The 15,714-nt window shown below is 40.7% G+C and overlaps 1 protein-coding gene across 1 annotated transcript in view; it reads left to right on the top strand.

The window, feature by feature from the left end:
* Positions 1-14,211, top strand: part of LOC149213500 (Regulator of chromosome condensation (RCC1) family protein) — a 154,795-nt gene extending 140,584 nt beyond the window's left edge. Inside the window, exons 12-14 of the mRNA XM_089389052.1 lie at positions 13,414-13,516; positions 13,601-13,772; positions 13,854-14,211. Coding sequence (XP_089245178.1) covers positions 13,414-13,516; positions 13,601-13,772; positions 13,854-14,211 — 633 coding nt within the window. The remainder of the gene's footprint in view (positions 1-13,413; positions 13,517-13,600; positions 13,773-13,853) is intronic.
* The last annotated feature ends 1,503 nt before the right edge of the window (positions 14,212-15,714 follow it).

The raw sequence follows: 15,714 nt of genomic DNA, 5'->3' as shown, positions 1-15,714 counted from the left end.
CTTGGTCTTGGAGTGGTAGATAGGTCAAGGATCTTGGTCTTTGTATTCGTCAATTGGAATCTCTATAAGAAGAATTTGTGCGGGTTTTCCTTTTCATGAGTCTGAGGTTTTGGCCCTGGATGATAGCCTACAATCTGTCTCTCTTGTCTATTTATGTTTATGCATTGTTTATTGTTTGATGAAGAAGAACACTAATAATCTAAGAAGAAGAAGATTCTAATCTAAAGAAGTAAAAAACATTCACAAGCGGCTACTAATCAAGAGAAATCCTTATTACTAATGCTCTAGATATCTCAACAAGCCTTATGAGACCTTGTCTGATATGGACAAGTAGTTCCTTCTTTAGCTTCATGCTTTAGGTAAGCCATCCTTCCTCTCTCGTTGGTTGAGCTTGGGTGCACACCTCTCCTTATCAGTCGAGCCTGCCTGCAGATGTTGAATTGGAGAAATAAAGACAAAAGCTTTAGCTTGACACAGTTTCGAGAATAGTGTTTCATATGGGCAGTACCTCTTGCATTGAGTTCTCACTTTCAGTACTTGAGAGCGGTTTGATAGAACAATACTCAATAGAAAAAAGACACAATAGTCCTATGCCTCAAGATAAGAAAGCGAGACAAAAAATCCTGAGGTCAGGCAACAAAGACAATAAAAGTACCCAAAATGAAGCTTAATGAATGAGAGGAAAACTGACCTAGTTCAATGCGAGGAAAACAAACGTCATAGAGTTAAGGGTAGTAAGTTCAGGTAGGTGCAGTACGAGGTCACATATAAATATCATGAAGAAGTCATAGGAGTGGGCAGGAAGGAATCGACGGATCGTAAAGCATGAGAAATAGAAAGAAGTTGTCTCCCTGGTTGGTGGTGTCATCAAAGAGGAACTAGTACTCGACCAATAGGAGGGGAAGAGTCCAAGCATTATACCGATCAGGGATGATGAGGCTTTAGCCACTGGAGGGGTGGATAGAAATAGACTTAAAGGGATAGAATGGCGACGATCAACACATGTGGAAGTAGAACGCATTCCATATTGTATCAATTTGCTATGGAAGAGAAAGTGTTTTAAGTAGTTCACGGTCACCCTGCTCATTTCCCTCCTTCTGGCCATTGACCTATCCACCATACCTTGATTGTTATGTCATGGAAGGATTCAGGAGATGTGGATCATGCTTAGTGAGATCCGCTACAAAGGTCACTCAGTGAGATAGTGGTGGCACGGAATAGAATTCGAATCTTAGGCCTGTGTGCATCGTGAATTGTGAGTGATGGGGGTGTGCGATTGCCCCTTCGATAAGTTTGGTTCCTCTAGCAGGGATGACTCTAAAATGTTGTTCTAATGACTAGTACACCCATGAGCTAACCACGTCCCTCTGGTGGGTGAGATAAGAGTGCATAAGTGGCGACAAACTTCTAAGAGTGCTAAGAGTGAAAGGAAAACCATCTTAGTGAGATGGAGTGATTGAACCACTCACAATTGAGTGACTTGAATATACCCACTTGTACAAATCTGCTATAAATTTTGGGACCTTCTATACTTACAACCTAGAACAAAATGTATAACTCAAAGCCCAAATTCATCTAAATGTAAGTTAGTGTGGAGTGGATATGACCAATCCATGAATTTAGAAGATGCTTGAAGGTTAATTAAGTATGTTTAGATTAATTAATTGCATCATTTAATCATGATTATCATAAGTTGTAATAAAGTTATGGTTGGATGCGACACTTTTGTCATTTGTAATAATTGGTGCGCAAGAAGCAACAACCACGATTCAACCTGCCCGGATAAATGACGAGTGATTGGGTTCAACCCCTTCTAGTTCCTCGGACAGTTAATCACTGGTGGGGGGGGGGTTCGAAAAGTGGGTTCCCATTTCTCGCTTGTACAACGAGGCATCCTCTCCACCATTTCCCACTACTCCTTATGTCTTCTTCAACGAGCCTTGTGAATTTTCAGCAATGTCTTCACTTGGTCTCCACATTACTTTATTAATGACAACCTTGTCTTACCATGAAAGTGTCGCCATTGTTCTTCGTATTTACCTAACCAATTTCTCCAAGGTCACTTCCTGATGACTAATGCATCATGGTCTCCAAGATTACCTCTACGGACAAGTAGGCTGCTCAACAATGTGTCTTCAGTAAGTTGCACTAAGTCTCAAAAATCTGTACCAAATAATTTTTGTTTCGAGCCTTTGTTCTCACTATCGTGGTAGCTGCTTTAGGAGTAGCTGCTTCAAAGGAATAACTGCCATGGCTTTATATTGTGCGTTCAATTAAAACAACCCTGTTCAAACTGAGATAATCTTTTGAACCGTCATCTGAATCACTGTTAAACACAGGTCCAGGCTCTATGAATGATCCTATACGCAGTCAGTCTCGACTTTATTCATTCTTCAAATATTTATTGCTTGTGTATTTCTCCTACGATCGACCTTAGTCTTCCTTCTTTCCTGGTCGAGCTTCAGCTTCCTTTGTTCCTTCAAGTTTAGGAGTTGTGGACTTTTTCTTCTTCTCTATGATTGATACTCCGAGATCCTTATTTCAAGTGAAGCTTTTGAACCCGTTTTTATACGAGTTTCTCTAATGACCGAAAGACACATTCATTGGGAAAGTTAGGCCAAAATTACAAAATATATCAGTGGGGCCTTTTGTTAATATTCATTTGATAGACTTGTTATTTACGGATATCACATAGGAGAGGCTATCCCACATGGAGGTCCGACATGCCACATCATCACGTTTAATCCTGCAATCGCAACTTCATGAGAATCAGAGGTTTGCACATAATATTGTCGATTCCCCTACATTCGACTGAGCAGATTTGATATTCAATAAACTGTTTTTGATATGCTAATCGGGTCCACAATATTATCACAATCGGCGGTCTTGGGTCCACTACTTTATTGCAATCAGCGGTTTGGGGTCCACCACTCTATTGCAATCGACGGTCCACAATAATTGCAATCGCCGTTTTGACTGACAACTATTTATGATTTGTGACATGTATTATAGTGGTCCAGCGGGTCGGCATATTCTATCACAATCGTTAGATTTAACATGACATCCCTTAAGACTTTTGATATGACAACTTTGATACAACGGATGTGATGTTTCATTAAGTCGTATTGTAGTGGAGCTATTAGGTTTGTGTTGTATATCACAATCGGGGGTTTTGAGCAGTGTTACATAACCCAATATAATAGAAAACGTCGATATGGTACAATTTCTCCGATATCTTTGTTTATGCTCCTTTGTCACAATGCTCCTCCGTTGTTTTCTTCCTTTCGGTTCTTCTTGGGCATATGCGATATTTCCGATATGGCTCCTTTGCTGTTTTCTTTGACTCTTTTTCTTTCCTATGGCTTCTCTGTGATCTCCGCTATTCTTGCTTCGATATGTTTCTCTTGCTACGATATGCTTTTCTTGCTCCGATTCTGACTTCCAATAATGAACCACTATTCTCAATAATGATCGAATTCCAGGGTTTGAAGAATTGACGTGGAGATGCATTCAAGAAGAAACTAGGATGGTGGAACAAGAAATGCCTTTTAATAGAGGCAACCCTACCGCTTTCTCCGCTCACGGCAAAAGGAGAAATTACGCAACATCTAAAGGTCATTTCAATGGAAAGCTTGGATCTAAGGGAGGAAGGAAAGGCGGATGCTTTGGCTGCAATAAGTTTGAACATTATGCAAGCGAGTGTCCGAATAGAAGGGACACATCACATGATTATGATCATAATCATTCCAGGGGCAAGTTCAATAACTTCAATGGTTGAAGGAATGATAGGTACAATGGCAAAGGAAAAAGGAATGCAGTACATCAAGGTAGTGCTCGGCCCTCCAAAAAAGCAAGGAACTCCAGGTATGAAGAATCAAATGTTGTTTCTGACAAGGAAAATGAATATTATCTTATATCGGCCCTCTCCTCTACCTCTTCTCTGGATATGTTGGGAAATGGTCTTATTGATAGTGGTGCTTCAAGGCAGTTCACTGGATACAAGGAAGCACTCTCTAATTTGATAAAGAAGGAAACAAACTTGAAAATTATTCTTGGAGACGATGTCGCCTATTCTGTAAAGGGTGTAGGGAATGTTACCCTTCGATTGAATCAGGGTAACATAATTCATTTACAAGAAGTTCTTTATGTACTTGATCTCAAGAAGAACCTAGTGTCCATTCCGACAATGGAAGACAAAGGTTACAAGGTGGCATTCATCGATGGAAAGGTAAGTGTTTGGAAAAGGAATTTTAAAGATGCTTTTACTCTTGGGTTCAGGGTTGGCAATTTGTATCAAGTTGCAGGAAGTCCATCGGGAACCGTGTTGTGTGCCACATCTCTTCAATGCCACTGGAGGTTTCCCATCTTCATTGTGGGGCCCTACTCGATGTGAGACATATGGTGACAGGGATGCTTGAATTCAAAGAAGAGCATGAAGGTACATGTTCGAGATGTACCAAAGGAAAACTTACAAGGGGACCATTGCTCTCACCGTGAGACCACAAATGTGGAACAACCCGAGGGGTTTGAGATTCATGATCGGGAATGTCATGTATGTAGGTTGAAGAAAGCTCTCTATAGTTTGAAGCAAGCACCCCGGGCTTGGTATGAGAGGATTGACAACTATGTGATCAAGCTGAGATCATAGTTTTTAAAACCGTTTTCAAAAACCGGTTACCGGTCAAACCGGCCGGTTAGCAAGGCTGCCGGTCCGAACCGGCCAAAAAACCCGGTTTGACTTGGCATTTCACCTTTTTTTGGCCCTAACCGGTGAAAACCGGCCGGTTTAGGACAAAACCGGCCGGTTTGTATCAAACCGGCCGGTTTTGTCCTAAACCGGCCGGTTTTAGGCATGCCCACCGTAAAGTTTAAAAATCATATTTTTAACTGTGTTTCAGGGGTTTTGGGGGGAAACTAAGGGTGTTTCAACCCTAACAATGTTAGCAATTCATGGTAATGTTAAATTCTTAAAGTAAAAGTGACATTTCCTTTAATTTTCATTTTCATCCTTTTACTTAAATTTTTAACATTACCATGAAATGACTCAGGATGTTTGAGAGTGGTTTCGACCTCATTGGATTTCATATGGAGAAACTAGAATTTTAGATTTCACTCAAAATTCAGCAGACTTAATGGTTTTCAGGATTTCATGGTTTGGGGCTAAACAATAAATGCAATCGGAGCTCCAAATGATGAGCAAAACTCCTGATCTAGATGCCATTGTGTTGGACAATATTGATCCAACATCAGAATGGGTGGAGGAGACTGAAGAACCTATGTTTGAGGCTGATTTTGATATCGACATGGCTTTAGCGGGAGATGATGCAGATTATGTGGTGGCATCAGAACTAGGATCAATAGCGGCATCAAGGAAAGGCAAAGAACCAATGGAAGGCACTAGTCATGCAGGTCGACCAACTCGTGCTTCCATTAGGTCCACTTCTATTGTCATTGGTGGCATTGATACTGAGGTTGTAGATCAGGCTGAGGCATCCTCAGACTCTGAACCAGATGATGTCTATGTAGCTCCTGATGATGATCCTGTGTCTAGTAGTGGTGATGAACTTGATGATTGATCATGTGTACACTGTAGACTTGTAGTAGGTCAATGGCCTCATAGCTTGCCGCATTGTTTTTGGACTTTATAGGCCATTTAGAGCCTCATTTCTTATGTATTTTGCTATTTTGTCGATGATATGTATTGTACTCGGTGCCATTTTGATATATTCACCTTTACATGGTATATAAATGAGCAAACTTTGCATATTTTGTCTCTATTGGCTTGGAATCATGGTTTTACATCTTAAAAATAGTTTTGTTTCATTAAAAATTAATTATTTAATGTATTTTTTTAAAACCGGTTCGTTTAGACCAAACCAGTCCCGGTTAGACCGGTTCTGGTCGGTAAACCGGTTCATTAGGTGGACCGGTCCGGTCACCGGTTCCGGTTTTAAAAACATTGGCTGAGATACACTAGGAATGAAACCGATCTAAACCATTGCTTTAAGGTTGTGGATGATAGACCTCCCATAATGGAACCTTATGAGGACGACCTCTTTCTGATAGGTACAAACCGTCTCATTTGCATAAGTAAGAGGGGGTTGGATTCCGAATTTGGAATGGTGGACTGTACGCCTATGACTACCTTGATGGAGATTAACTCTAAGAAGTTATGTCGTATTGCTACCATACTTGATTTGGGAAATGGCTCTGAGTTTCTTCAACTCATAGTAGCATTGATGTTCTTGTTGAACTCCCGTCCAGATATATATTTTGCAGTTAGCATGTTGAGCCAATATATGTTTGAACCTCATCACTCAAATTGGATTGGTGCCAAGAATCTTCTGAGATATCTTTGGGGCAAAATCACTCATGCACTGACAGACACTGTCGAAGATGCGAGGCTGCATAATTATTCTGATGCTAATTGGGCAAGCAGTGTGGAGGATCGCAACAACACTTATGGGTGTTGGTTCTCCTTGGGTTCAGTTTCGATATCCTGGATGAGCAAGAAGTAAAAGACAGTTTCTTTGAGCATCGCTGAGACTGAATACATAGCTGAGAGTATAGCCTCTTGTGAAGATGTTTGGTTGTGCAAGCTCTTCAGTGAGCTGTTTGGACATGTGTTGGATACCACCATGATCTTCTGTGACAACCAGAGTGGGATTCGATTTGTTGGGGAATCACGTGTTCTATGAACGCTCCAAGCATATAGATATCAGGCACCACTTATCTGGGATATGGTACAACGAGGAGCAATAAGGCTTCATCACATTGGGACTGATGTGCAGGTCGCTGATATTTGGATGACACCCTTGGGAAATGTCAAATTCTTGACTTCCCGAGAACGACTAGGAATCGTGGAGAGACCCTCTCCTGAGGGTCTTGTATGATCTAGATATTGGGCTCTAGGAGCTCTGGGGGCATGGGGTACTTCTTGGAGACATGAGCAACCATAGGGTGAGTGGTTTAGCCTTCCCCTAATGGTTTGCTATGTAGGAAGGATGAGTGGTTCATCCTTCTCCTATTGAGACACAATGATAGGGTTAGTGGTTCAACCTTCCCCTAGTGATTTGTTGTGTACAGGGTGGGTGATTCAACCTTACCCTGGGATACCCAATGGCGACATGTAGGCAAGATGGGTGGTTCATCCTACCCATGCGGTCTGGGACTGATGGGAAGTAATTCTCATCCGGCTAATGAGTAGGGAAATGAGTATAGGGACCATAATACTACCGACGGACGAATCGTGTGCAAACGTACTCCTTATGCTAGGATGATATTGATCTGGGATCAATTGGAAATGACTTCGGGTCAGTAAGAGTGGTATGAGACACCCACTTTATTTGGAATTGATTTTAGATCAGTAAGAGTGGAATGAGAGACTCTTTATTTCGAATTGTTCTCGGATTAGTAAGAGTGGTATGAGATACTCTCTTTATATGGGACTGACTTAAGGTCAATAGAGAATGGTATGATACATTCTTGATCACTTCTTCTTCTTCATAGTTCAGTGGATTAGAGTAGAGTAGAGAAGAGAAGTGTAGGGCATTGCATTGATGACAAAGAGTACAGACTGGTAGATGGATTAGAAGATGGGGTTCTCCCGAGAGAGAGTGTTAAAATTGCAACTAGGGGCAAACTCCATGTGGGTCTTCTTATTTATGCAACTGATATTTTTCTTGGATTCCTCTCACCGAGAGGTGTAGGATTGATCGAAAGATCATCTAAATTCGACATGTATTCATGGAGATATGAATTTATTTATGTTATGTGACAATTCGTCAAGGTCGGCCAGTAACCAAATTAACCCAACTTATCTCAACGTTGCACTATAAATAGAGGTGGCTTACAAGTTATGTTAGACATAAATCTCTTGTGATCTCTCCCCACTTGTTTCGGTTTTGGTGGTAGGAGAGATCTAAAAGAGAATACACTGCCCTAGAGGAGATCTAGCCCTAGCCCTAGACGTAGTCAAAAGAAAAGGCTCTTCGCACTCAAGGAGGGAGCTCTATCCACAGTTCTAAAGTGACCTAGCTGCAGTCCTAGGAGGAGACACCTCTACGCAGTCAAGAGGAGGCACTTATACACAGTTAAGATCAATGTTTTAAAACTCCGACTCGGCTGAGGGTCGACTTCGACTCCGAATCCGACTCTGACTCGGTATCAACTCGACTGGCTCGATCTCATTGACTCGGTCGTTGCAAAAATACATTAAATATTTATTTTTTATAAAAACACGTAATTTTAAAGATTTTCATTCATGTTTCCAAACACACAAAATTAGAGTATAGATAGAAGACAACATATGATCAAAGTAGGATCTTGAATATATCCATTATATTAAAATGGCACCTAGTGCACTGTCCAATACATACACGATGATCATATAGAGATCAAAACAAAAACACATAACCAAGGAGGCTAGAAACTACCTCTACAACAAAATTCTGTGACCAATACTATTGGCTACTGCAAGAGTTACTAACATCATCCTCAATGTTACTTGGGAGAGGGAGCGGGAGCGAAAACGAGAGTGGGAGCGACATTTTTGGAAGCTGCCGGTTTGGGTTCTGGGAGCTAATCCTGGAGGAGTTCGACAACCAATGTCACTAACATCAAGGTACATAGAGGGATTGGTGCTCCTGATTAAATATGAGTTCCATACCCCAATACATGACAAAATTCAATGGAAACATTGCAATCCACAAATCTGGAAATCTTGAAAAATCGATAAGTCTGCTGGAATTTGAATGAAATCTAAAATTCTACTTTCTCCATATGAAATCCAATGAGGCCGAAACCACTCTCAAACATCCTGAGTCATTTCATGGTAATGTTAAAAATTTAAGTAAAAGTGACATTCTCCTTAATCTTCATTTTCATCCTTTTCTCCTTAATCTTCATATTTATCCTTTTACTTTAAGAATTTAACATTACCATGAATAACATAGCCTTAGTAGGGCAATATGATCAAATACTAGGGTTTGGGAGAGGGGAATGGACCCCAAAGACCAACAAACTAATTGATAAGCCCCTTTGGAGTCCCCCACACTTAGGAAAATGAAAAAAAATAAAAAAGGTGCGTTTTTATGGTTCAATGGCCATTGTCAGCTACCCAGCTGAGTCGGCCGAGTTATCACTGACTCGGTAGGGTCATGCTATGACTCGGTTGGGTCAGTGATAACTCGACTGACCAAACCGAATTTTCTGCTGGGTTGTATTTTTTTTTTTTCTCTTTCCGGCTCGGACCAACTTGTCCGAGTCAGTTCCGAGTCGGTTGGATCTTAAAACAATGGTTAAGATGAAGTCTAAAGCGATGTCTTAATGGAGAGCTTGCTGTAGTTAAGAAAAGGAGAATACATTGTCTTAATGTGCCCTAAATGCAGTCAATGAAGGATGCCCCAGCTGCAGCCTAAGAAAAGCTCTAAATGCAGTCAAAAGAAAAACTTAGCCATAGTAGAAAGAGAGATATAGTTGTAGTGGAAGGGAGTTCTGGACGCATTCAAAGGAGGCCTATATTTGCAACCCAAAGAGCCTAAGTGGCAATAAGAAAAAGACTAGTTAATGTGGATATTTAAGCGCTGTTTCGAGGGTCCAATTAGAGGGCATAATTGCTGGTTTGCAGGATGAGGCCTTGTTCTTGAAGGCCGAGGCTAGGAGGTTTGATTGAGCACTTGCTGGAGGGTTAACAATCACTCTAATAAGTTGCCACAAGCCTGTTCTAAGGGCTGTTGGATGCCATTGTAATAAGAGGAGGGCATAGCCATTATTCAACCATTGTTTAGGGCTAGAAGGCTGCTCTGAATTGTAAAGGAGACAACTTTCCCTTAGAGAGCAACTGCAAGACAAATTTGGGTAGATTTTGAGACTGCTAGGAGACAGTACTTGTTGAGCTACGCCACAGGCCATAGCCAACAACATGATCTTAGAAGGACTGCGTTGAGGTTGACTCAACCAACAAGGAGCAACATGGTGGTGTAATCTCTCCTTGCAGAACCTTACTCTAGAAGCTTGATATGCGGCAATTAGTTGAAGATTGAGGGCTGCTCTATCAATACTTTGAGCTGCAGTCCTTGGTGCCAGGAGTATAACTCCATTGTGTCATCTTCACGGTGAAGATCTTTTGTTTGGAAAGTCAGTATTGACATTGAATCATTGTACTCTCTCTTTGTCTCTCTCTGCTGAAGTATTGAAGAATATAAGAAGAATTGATCAAGGGTTTGCCCGATTGGGGCTTATCCTTGGTTGGTGCCACATCTTGTCTCCTCTTGTCTTCTGTTGTTTATGTTTGTTAAAATTGGCAACTAGGGCCAAACTCCATGTGGGTCATCTTATTTATGGCAGCTGCTATTTTTCTTGGATCCCTGTCATTGAGAGGTGTAGGATTGATCAAAAGATCATTCGATTCCAATAAGTATTCATGGAGTTATGAATTTATTTGTGTTATAAGACAATTCATCAATGTCGGCCAACAACCAAATAAACCCCACATGTGCTCAACGTTTTAGTATAAAAGGAGATGACTTGAGAGTCATTTCTCACACACACTTCTATCTTGATTTCTCTTTCCGCTTGTCTTGGGTTTTAGTGGAAGACAAATTTAGGAGTGGAAGCCCTAGACGTTGGAGGAAAAGAGGCAGCCCTAGACGCAGATGGAAGGAAGCCCTAGACACAGACCTACGGGTGCCCTAATGCAGACCTAAACGCTGCCCTAAATGCTGGTCTAATCTAGCCATAAACACTGCTCTAATTCAGTGCTAACGAAGTCAAGTTTATGCACTGCAGTGAGGGTTTGCTGTAGGTGACAGCGTGGTAAGTAAGGGTTGTTCCATAATGTTGGGCGGATTAGGCAGAGGAACGACTGTGTGGAAAACGAAGATATAGCCACAATATAAGGGTTCAAAAGAACAACATGGAGGCTGCCCTAAGCAGCGTGAAGGGACAACGTGGCCTTAACCGCAGTTAAACAAGGCCTAAAGAAATAACGTAGGTATGGAGGGTTATTCCCTTGCTTAATCGCAGTCTTTAGAAGGTTGCCTTGTTGATTTGTGTGGAAGATAAGGGCTGTAGGGTGATGCCCTATCCAGTGATGCAATGTAGTAGTGCAACGTTGTGAAACAACACATGGCAACAAGGTTACATGGTGCTGCAAACTAGTGCAACAAAGTTAATAGACAACTTGGCTACATGGTACTGCCTAGATGCATGGACATGCAAGCTACACAGTGCTGCAAAGTCACATATGACAATAGCAAGGTATAGCAACTATGTTGGGACAACAACTATGATGGGACAACCCTATGACATAGGACAATGGACATTGTACAACAGTGGTGATATGACATGGTAGCAAAGTGGGACAACAATTGTGATATGACATGGCAACAAAGTGGGACAACAGTTGTGACATGATAGCAACAAGCATGGACAATAGTATGCATGGTATAGCATGACAAGTGTGGAAAACATGGGCATGGTGCTGGAAACACATGAGACATGTAGTATGACAACATGATTCAACCATGGCACATGGGACCGCAGTGCAGCATTAGGTGCAGCAGTCATGAGGTCTAGCATTGTGATGATGGGTGCAACATGGTGCAACACGGTGAGGTGCAGCATGATGACGGGATGCAACATGATGATAGGTGAAGGAGTCACCTTGGAGAATCAGTTGAAGCAACATGTCTTCAACTGATCTCATCTTCTTAGAGATGATCTATATTCTTATCTAGATAAGTCAAAGTGTTGACTTTTGTTGTAAATGTACTCTCTCTCTCTCTCTCTTTCTGCTGAACTATTGAAGAACATATAAGAAGAATTGATCAAGGGTTTCCCCACATTGGGGTTTGTCGCTAGCTAGCGCCACATCTTGTTTCCTCTTGTCTTGCCTTGTCTTCTGCGATTTATGTTTATGTTCTATCTGTTGTTTACCTTTATGCTGACGTGATTGCTAATTTGGAAAAGATATTGAGCTATCTGTGAAAATTGAAATAAATTGCTTTAAGCATAGAACATACCTAAAATTAACATGGTATCAGAGCTGAGGTGAAGACAAAGCCCAAGCAAGAGTGAAATAGCAATCACCGAAGACAGTTGGGAAAGAACGAAAGGATTAGTGGATACCTCATCCCTCTTAAAATTCATTGAGGGTGAAGTTGAAGCAGAGAATATTATCAGAACGACGTAGCGGAAGTTTTTGATGGCCTACCTAAAGATCACTTCAATGAGAAGTCCGAATCTAAGGGTGAAAAGAAACGCAGATGCCTTGGTTGCAACAAGTTTGGCCATTATGTGAAGGAGTGTCCGAATGGCAGGGACACACCACTTGATGATGATAACAATCATTCCAACGAAATCTTTAATGATTAGAGGAATGACATGTAATGCAGGTCATCAAGGAAATGGCCGACTCTTCAGAGAAAGCAAGGAACCCTAGGTATGAAGAATCAAATGTTGTTTCTCATAAGATAAAGAAGTTTTATGTTATATTAGCCCTCTCCTTTGGATTCTATGGGAATTTGGCTTATTGATTATAGTGCTTCAAGGCACTTCATCGGATAGAAGGATGATCTCTCTAATTTATTAGAGATGGAAACAATCATGGGATTATACTTGGAGCAGATGCCACTTATCCTAGAAAGGGTGTAGGGAATATTACCCCTCAATTGAATGAGGGTAACTTGATTCATTTACATAATCTCTTTTATGTACCTGATCGCAAGAAGTACCTGGTTTCGATTTCGACAATGGAAGTCAAACATTTTAGGGTGGCATTCATCGATGGAAAGGTACGTGTTTGAAAATAGAATTTTCTAAGATGCTTTTACTCATGGGTTCAGGGTTGGAAATTTGTATCAAGTTGGAGGATGGTCCATTGGGGATAATGTTAGTTGTCACATCTCATCTATAGCACTGGAGGTCTACTTATTATGGCGCCCTACCGGATGTGAGTCAGATGGTGACAGGGATGCCCTAATTCTGGAAGAGCATGAAGGTTGTTATGAATATAATTCATAACAATTAGCTAAATAAAATAAATATAAATATTAAATAATTAAATATTATTTAGGTTAATTAGTCATTAAATGAAGTGAAAAGACATGTCTAAAAGACATGCCCCTTCACAAAAGGTCACTTGTTGAAGTATAAAAGCAGGGTACTCCTTGTACATTGAAACCATCTTATACATTTTATATATAATAATAAATAATTATTTTAAATACCTATGTGTAGTTTTACAATTAAGTCTTCAAGCTATCAGTTCTCGTGCTATAGCATAATTTTTTATGCTACAGTGGTATCAGAGCCATGACACACGATATAATTATGCGGGCCTTTGAATGTAGTTCTCTGCACAATGTGTCATTACGTTCACATCTAGATTACATTGAACAACTTCGTATTCAGGAAGCATTTCAACATTTAGAAAAATCATGTGCAGAAGTTAAAGTATGTATAAAGGAAATCAATAATAAGGAAGATGATCGTGAAAGTGAAGGAACAGAACAAGGTGAAGCAGGAGAAGAAGATGTTGACCAGAATAGTGATAATCAAAATGAAGGTGTAATAAATGATATATTTGATTAAGATAAAGATGATGATCCAAATGAAGTTGAAGATGAAAGTGAAGATGGGAAAAGGGGCTTAGATAGACAGTCAAAGAGATTAAAGTTGGAGGCATCAAATACCGTTGAGGATTCGCAAGATGCCCCCCAAAATGCAACATCTCCACCCAATGATCCAGAAGTAAAGAAAGTTGCTGACAAGTTAGCATGTTTTGTGGCAAAGAATGGGAGATAGTTTGAAAATATTACCAAGCAAAAAAATCCTGGCAATACACCTTTTAGGGTCTTGTTCGATGTACATTGTCTCGACTACAAATATTATGAATATCGTGTTTCTGAAGAAGAAAGAGCACTTGCACAGACGAGGGATTCTCAGAATGCTGAGACTGCCAATACAAGCAATACAACATCACGACAAGGCAAGAATTTGCAAAAAGGTGATCCTCAACAACAAACAAATTATCAAACTCTAGCATCTGCACTCTATGATGCTGGTGGCGTAGATTCAAGATGGTCAAATCAATCAACTGATGTAGCTTGTTCCTCTAGTGACCACACCACTGACTCATTGCACACAACGCTTTTTCTTCGATATGAACCCCAAGCTATAGTTGTTGGAGCGATTATGACAGCCTCTTAAGTACTCAAAATCCATCGGCTTCCGTCAAATTGGTATATCAGATTTGGCGTTTCTTCACATAGGCCACTTATAGATTTCGGCATGCAATTGGGAAATCTCTATATCAGGTTAGGAGTGCATAACGTGTTGGAGGAGCTGCACTTTGAGAGTACTGAGGTACCTGCAGAGACAGCAACATCATCACGTCCTGTTCAGCCTGACCAAATGTTTCTGAAGGTGTTGCCATGGAAGTGGATATGGAATTCGGAGAAGATGAATTTGTTCGACGTAGAGGAGCTAGAACATCATCTGATGATGTTAATGCTGGATGGATATATTACACTTATAACTCTTAGAGTGGCCCCTTTGCCAGATACCAACCCGGCCGAAACGACGACGGCAGATTCCGTCCTCCTCCTCATCCTAATTACATGTAATCCATGTCCACGTTCACAGTCCTTTGCTACGTTGGTTGTGCCCACCGGCGCCTCTCGACACCCCTCCGTCCAGAAAACCTCGTCCACTGTCCTGCCTTTGTCATTCACTTGTCACTGTCCCGTTACCTTTCTTTCTGCGTGCAATTCCATCGCTATTACCTTACCATACACTTTTTTCTCCACCGCAATCTCCACTGTTGTTGCCACCCGCCGAATAAAGGATCCACTGAGAACAATGGCCACAGTCAAACAACGTGACCCTCTGGTGACGACTATAACTTGTCGATTTAATTAAATTTTAAATTTATATATATATATATATCAAAAAAAATCCAAGGAAATGATACTGATAATCTACACGACGAATCAATGACCAAGTTGTACACATCGATAGTGACTAAGTGAAGAAAACCCAGTATTAAAGCTTTGAGGACAAAGCTTCCGAAAGGAGAGGCTATGTTATGAATATAATTCATAAGAATTAGCTAAATAAAATAAAAACAAATATTAAATAATTAAATATTATTTAGGTTAATTAGTCATTAAATTAAGTGAAAAGGCATGTCTAAAAGACATGCCCCTTCACAAAAGGTCACCTGCTGAAGTATAAAAGCAGGGTACTCATTGTCATTGAAACCATCTTTAATAATAAATAATTATTTTAAATACCTATGTGTATTTTTACAATTAAGTCTCCAAGCTATCAGTTCCCGTGCTACAACATAAGTTTTTATGCTACAGAGGTACATGTCTGAGATGTATCGAAGGAGAATCTTACAAGGGGACCATTCCCCTCATGTAACAGGTCCACAGGTCTAGAACAATCTGAGGGGTTTGAGATGCATGATCGAGAGTCTCATGTATGCAGGTGGAAGCAAGCCCTCTATGGCTTGAAGCAAAACACCCCAGGCTTAGTATGAGGGGATTGATAGTTGTTTGATGAAGTTGAGATTCACTAGGAGTGACGCTGATCCAAACCACTGCTTGAAGGTTGTGGATGATAGACCTCTCATGTCGCCACCTTTTGAGGATGACCTATTTATGACAGGTGCAGACTCTCATTTGCAGAAGTAAGCGGGAGTTGGAT

The sequence above is a fragment of the Pinus tabuliformis genome, chromosome 1_1, assembly GCF_031772625.1.
Source record: "Pinus tabuliformis cultivar Carrire ecotype Pingquan chromosome 1_1, CPIR1, whole genome shotgun sequence".
Taxonomy (NCBI): domain Eukaryota; kingdom Viridiplantae; phylum Streptophyta; class Pinopsida; order Pinales; family Pinaceae; genus Pinus; species Pinus tabuliformis.
This window is presented reverse-complemented; position numbering and strand designations above follow the sequence as displayed.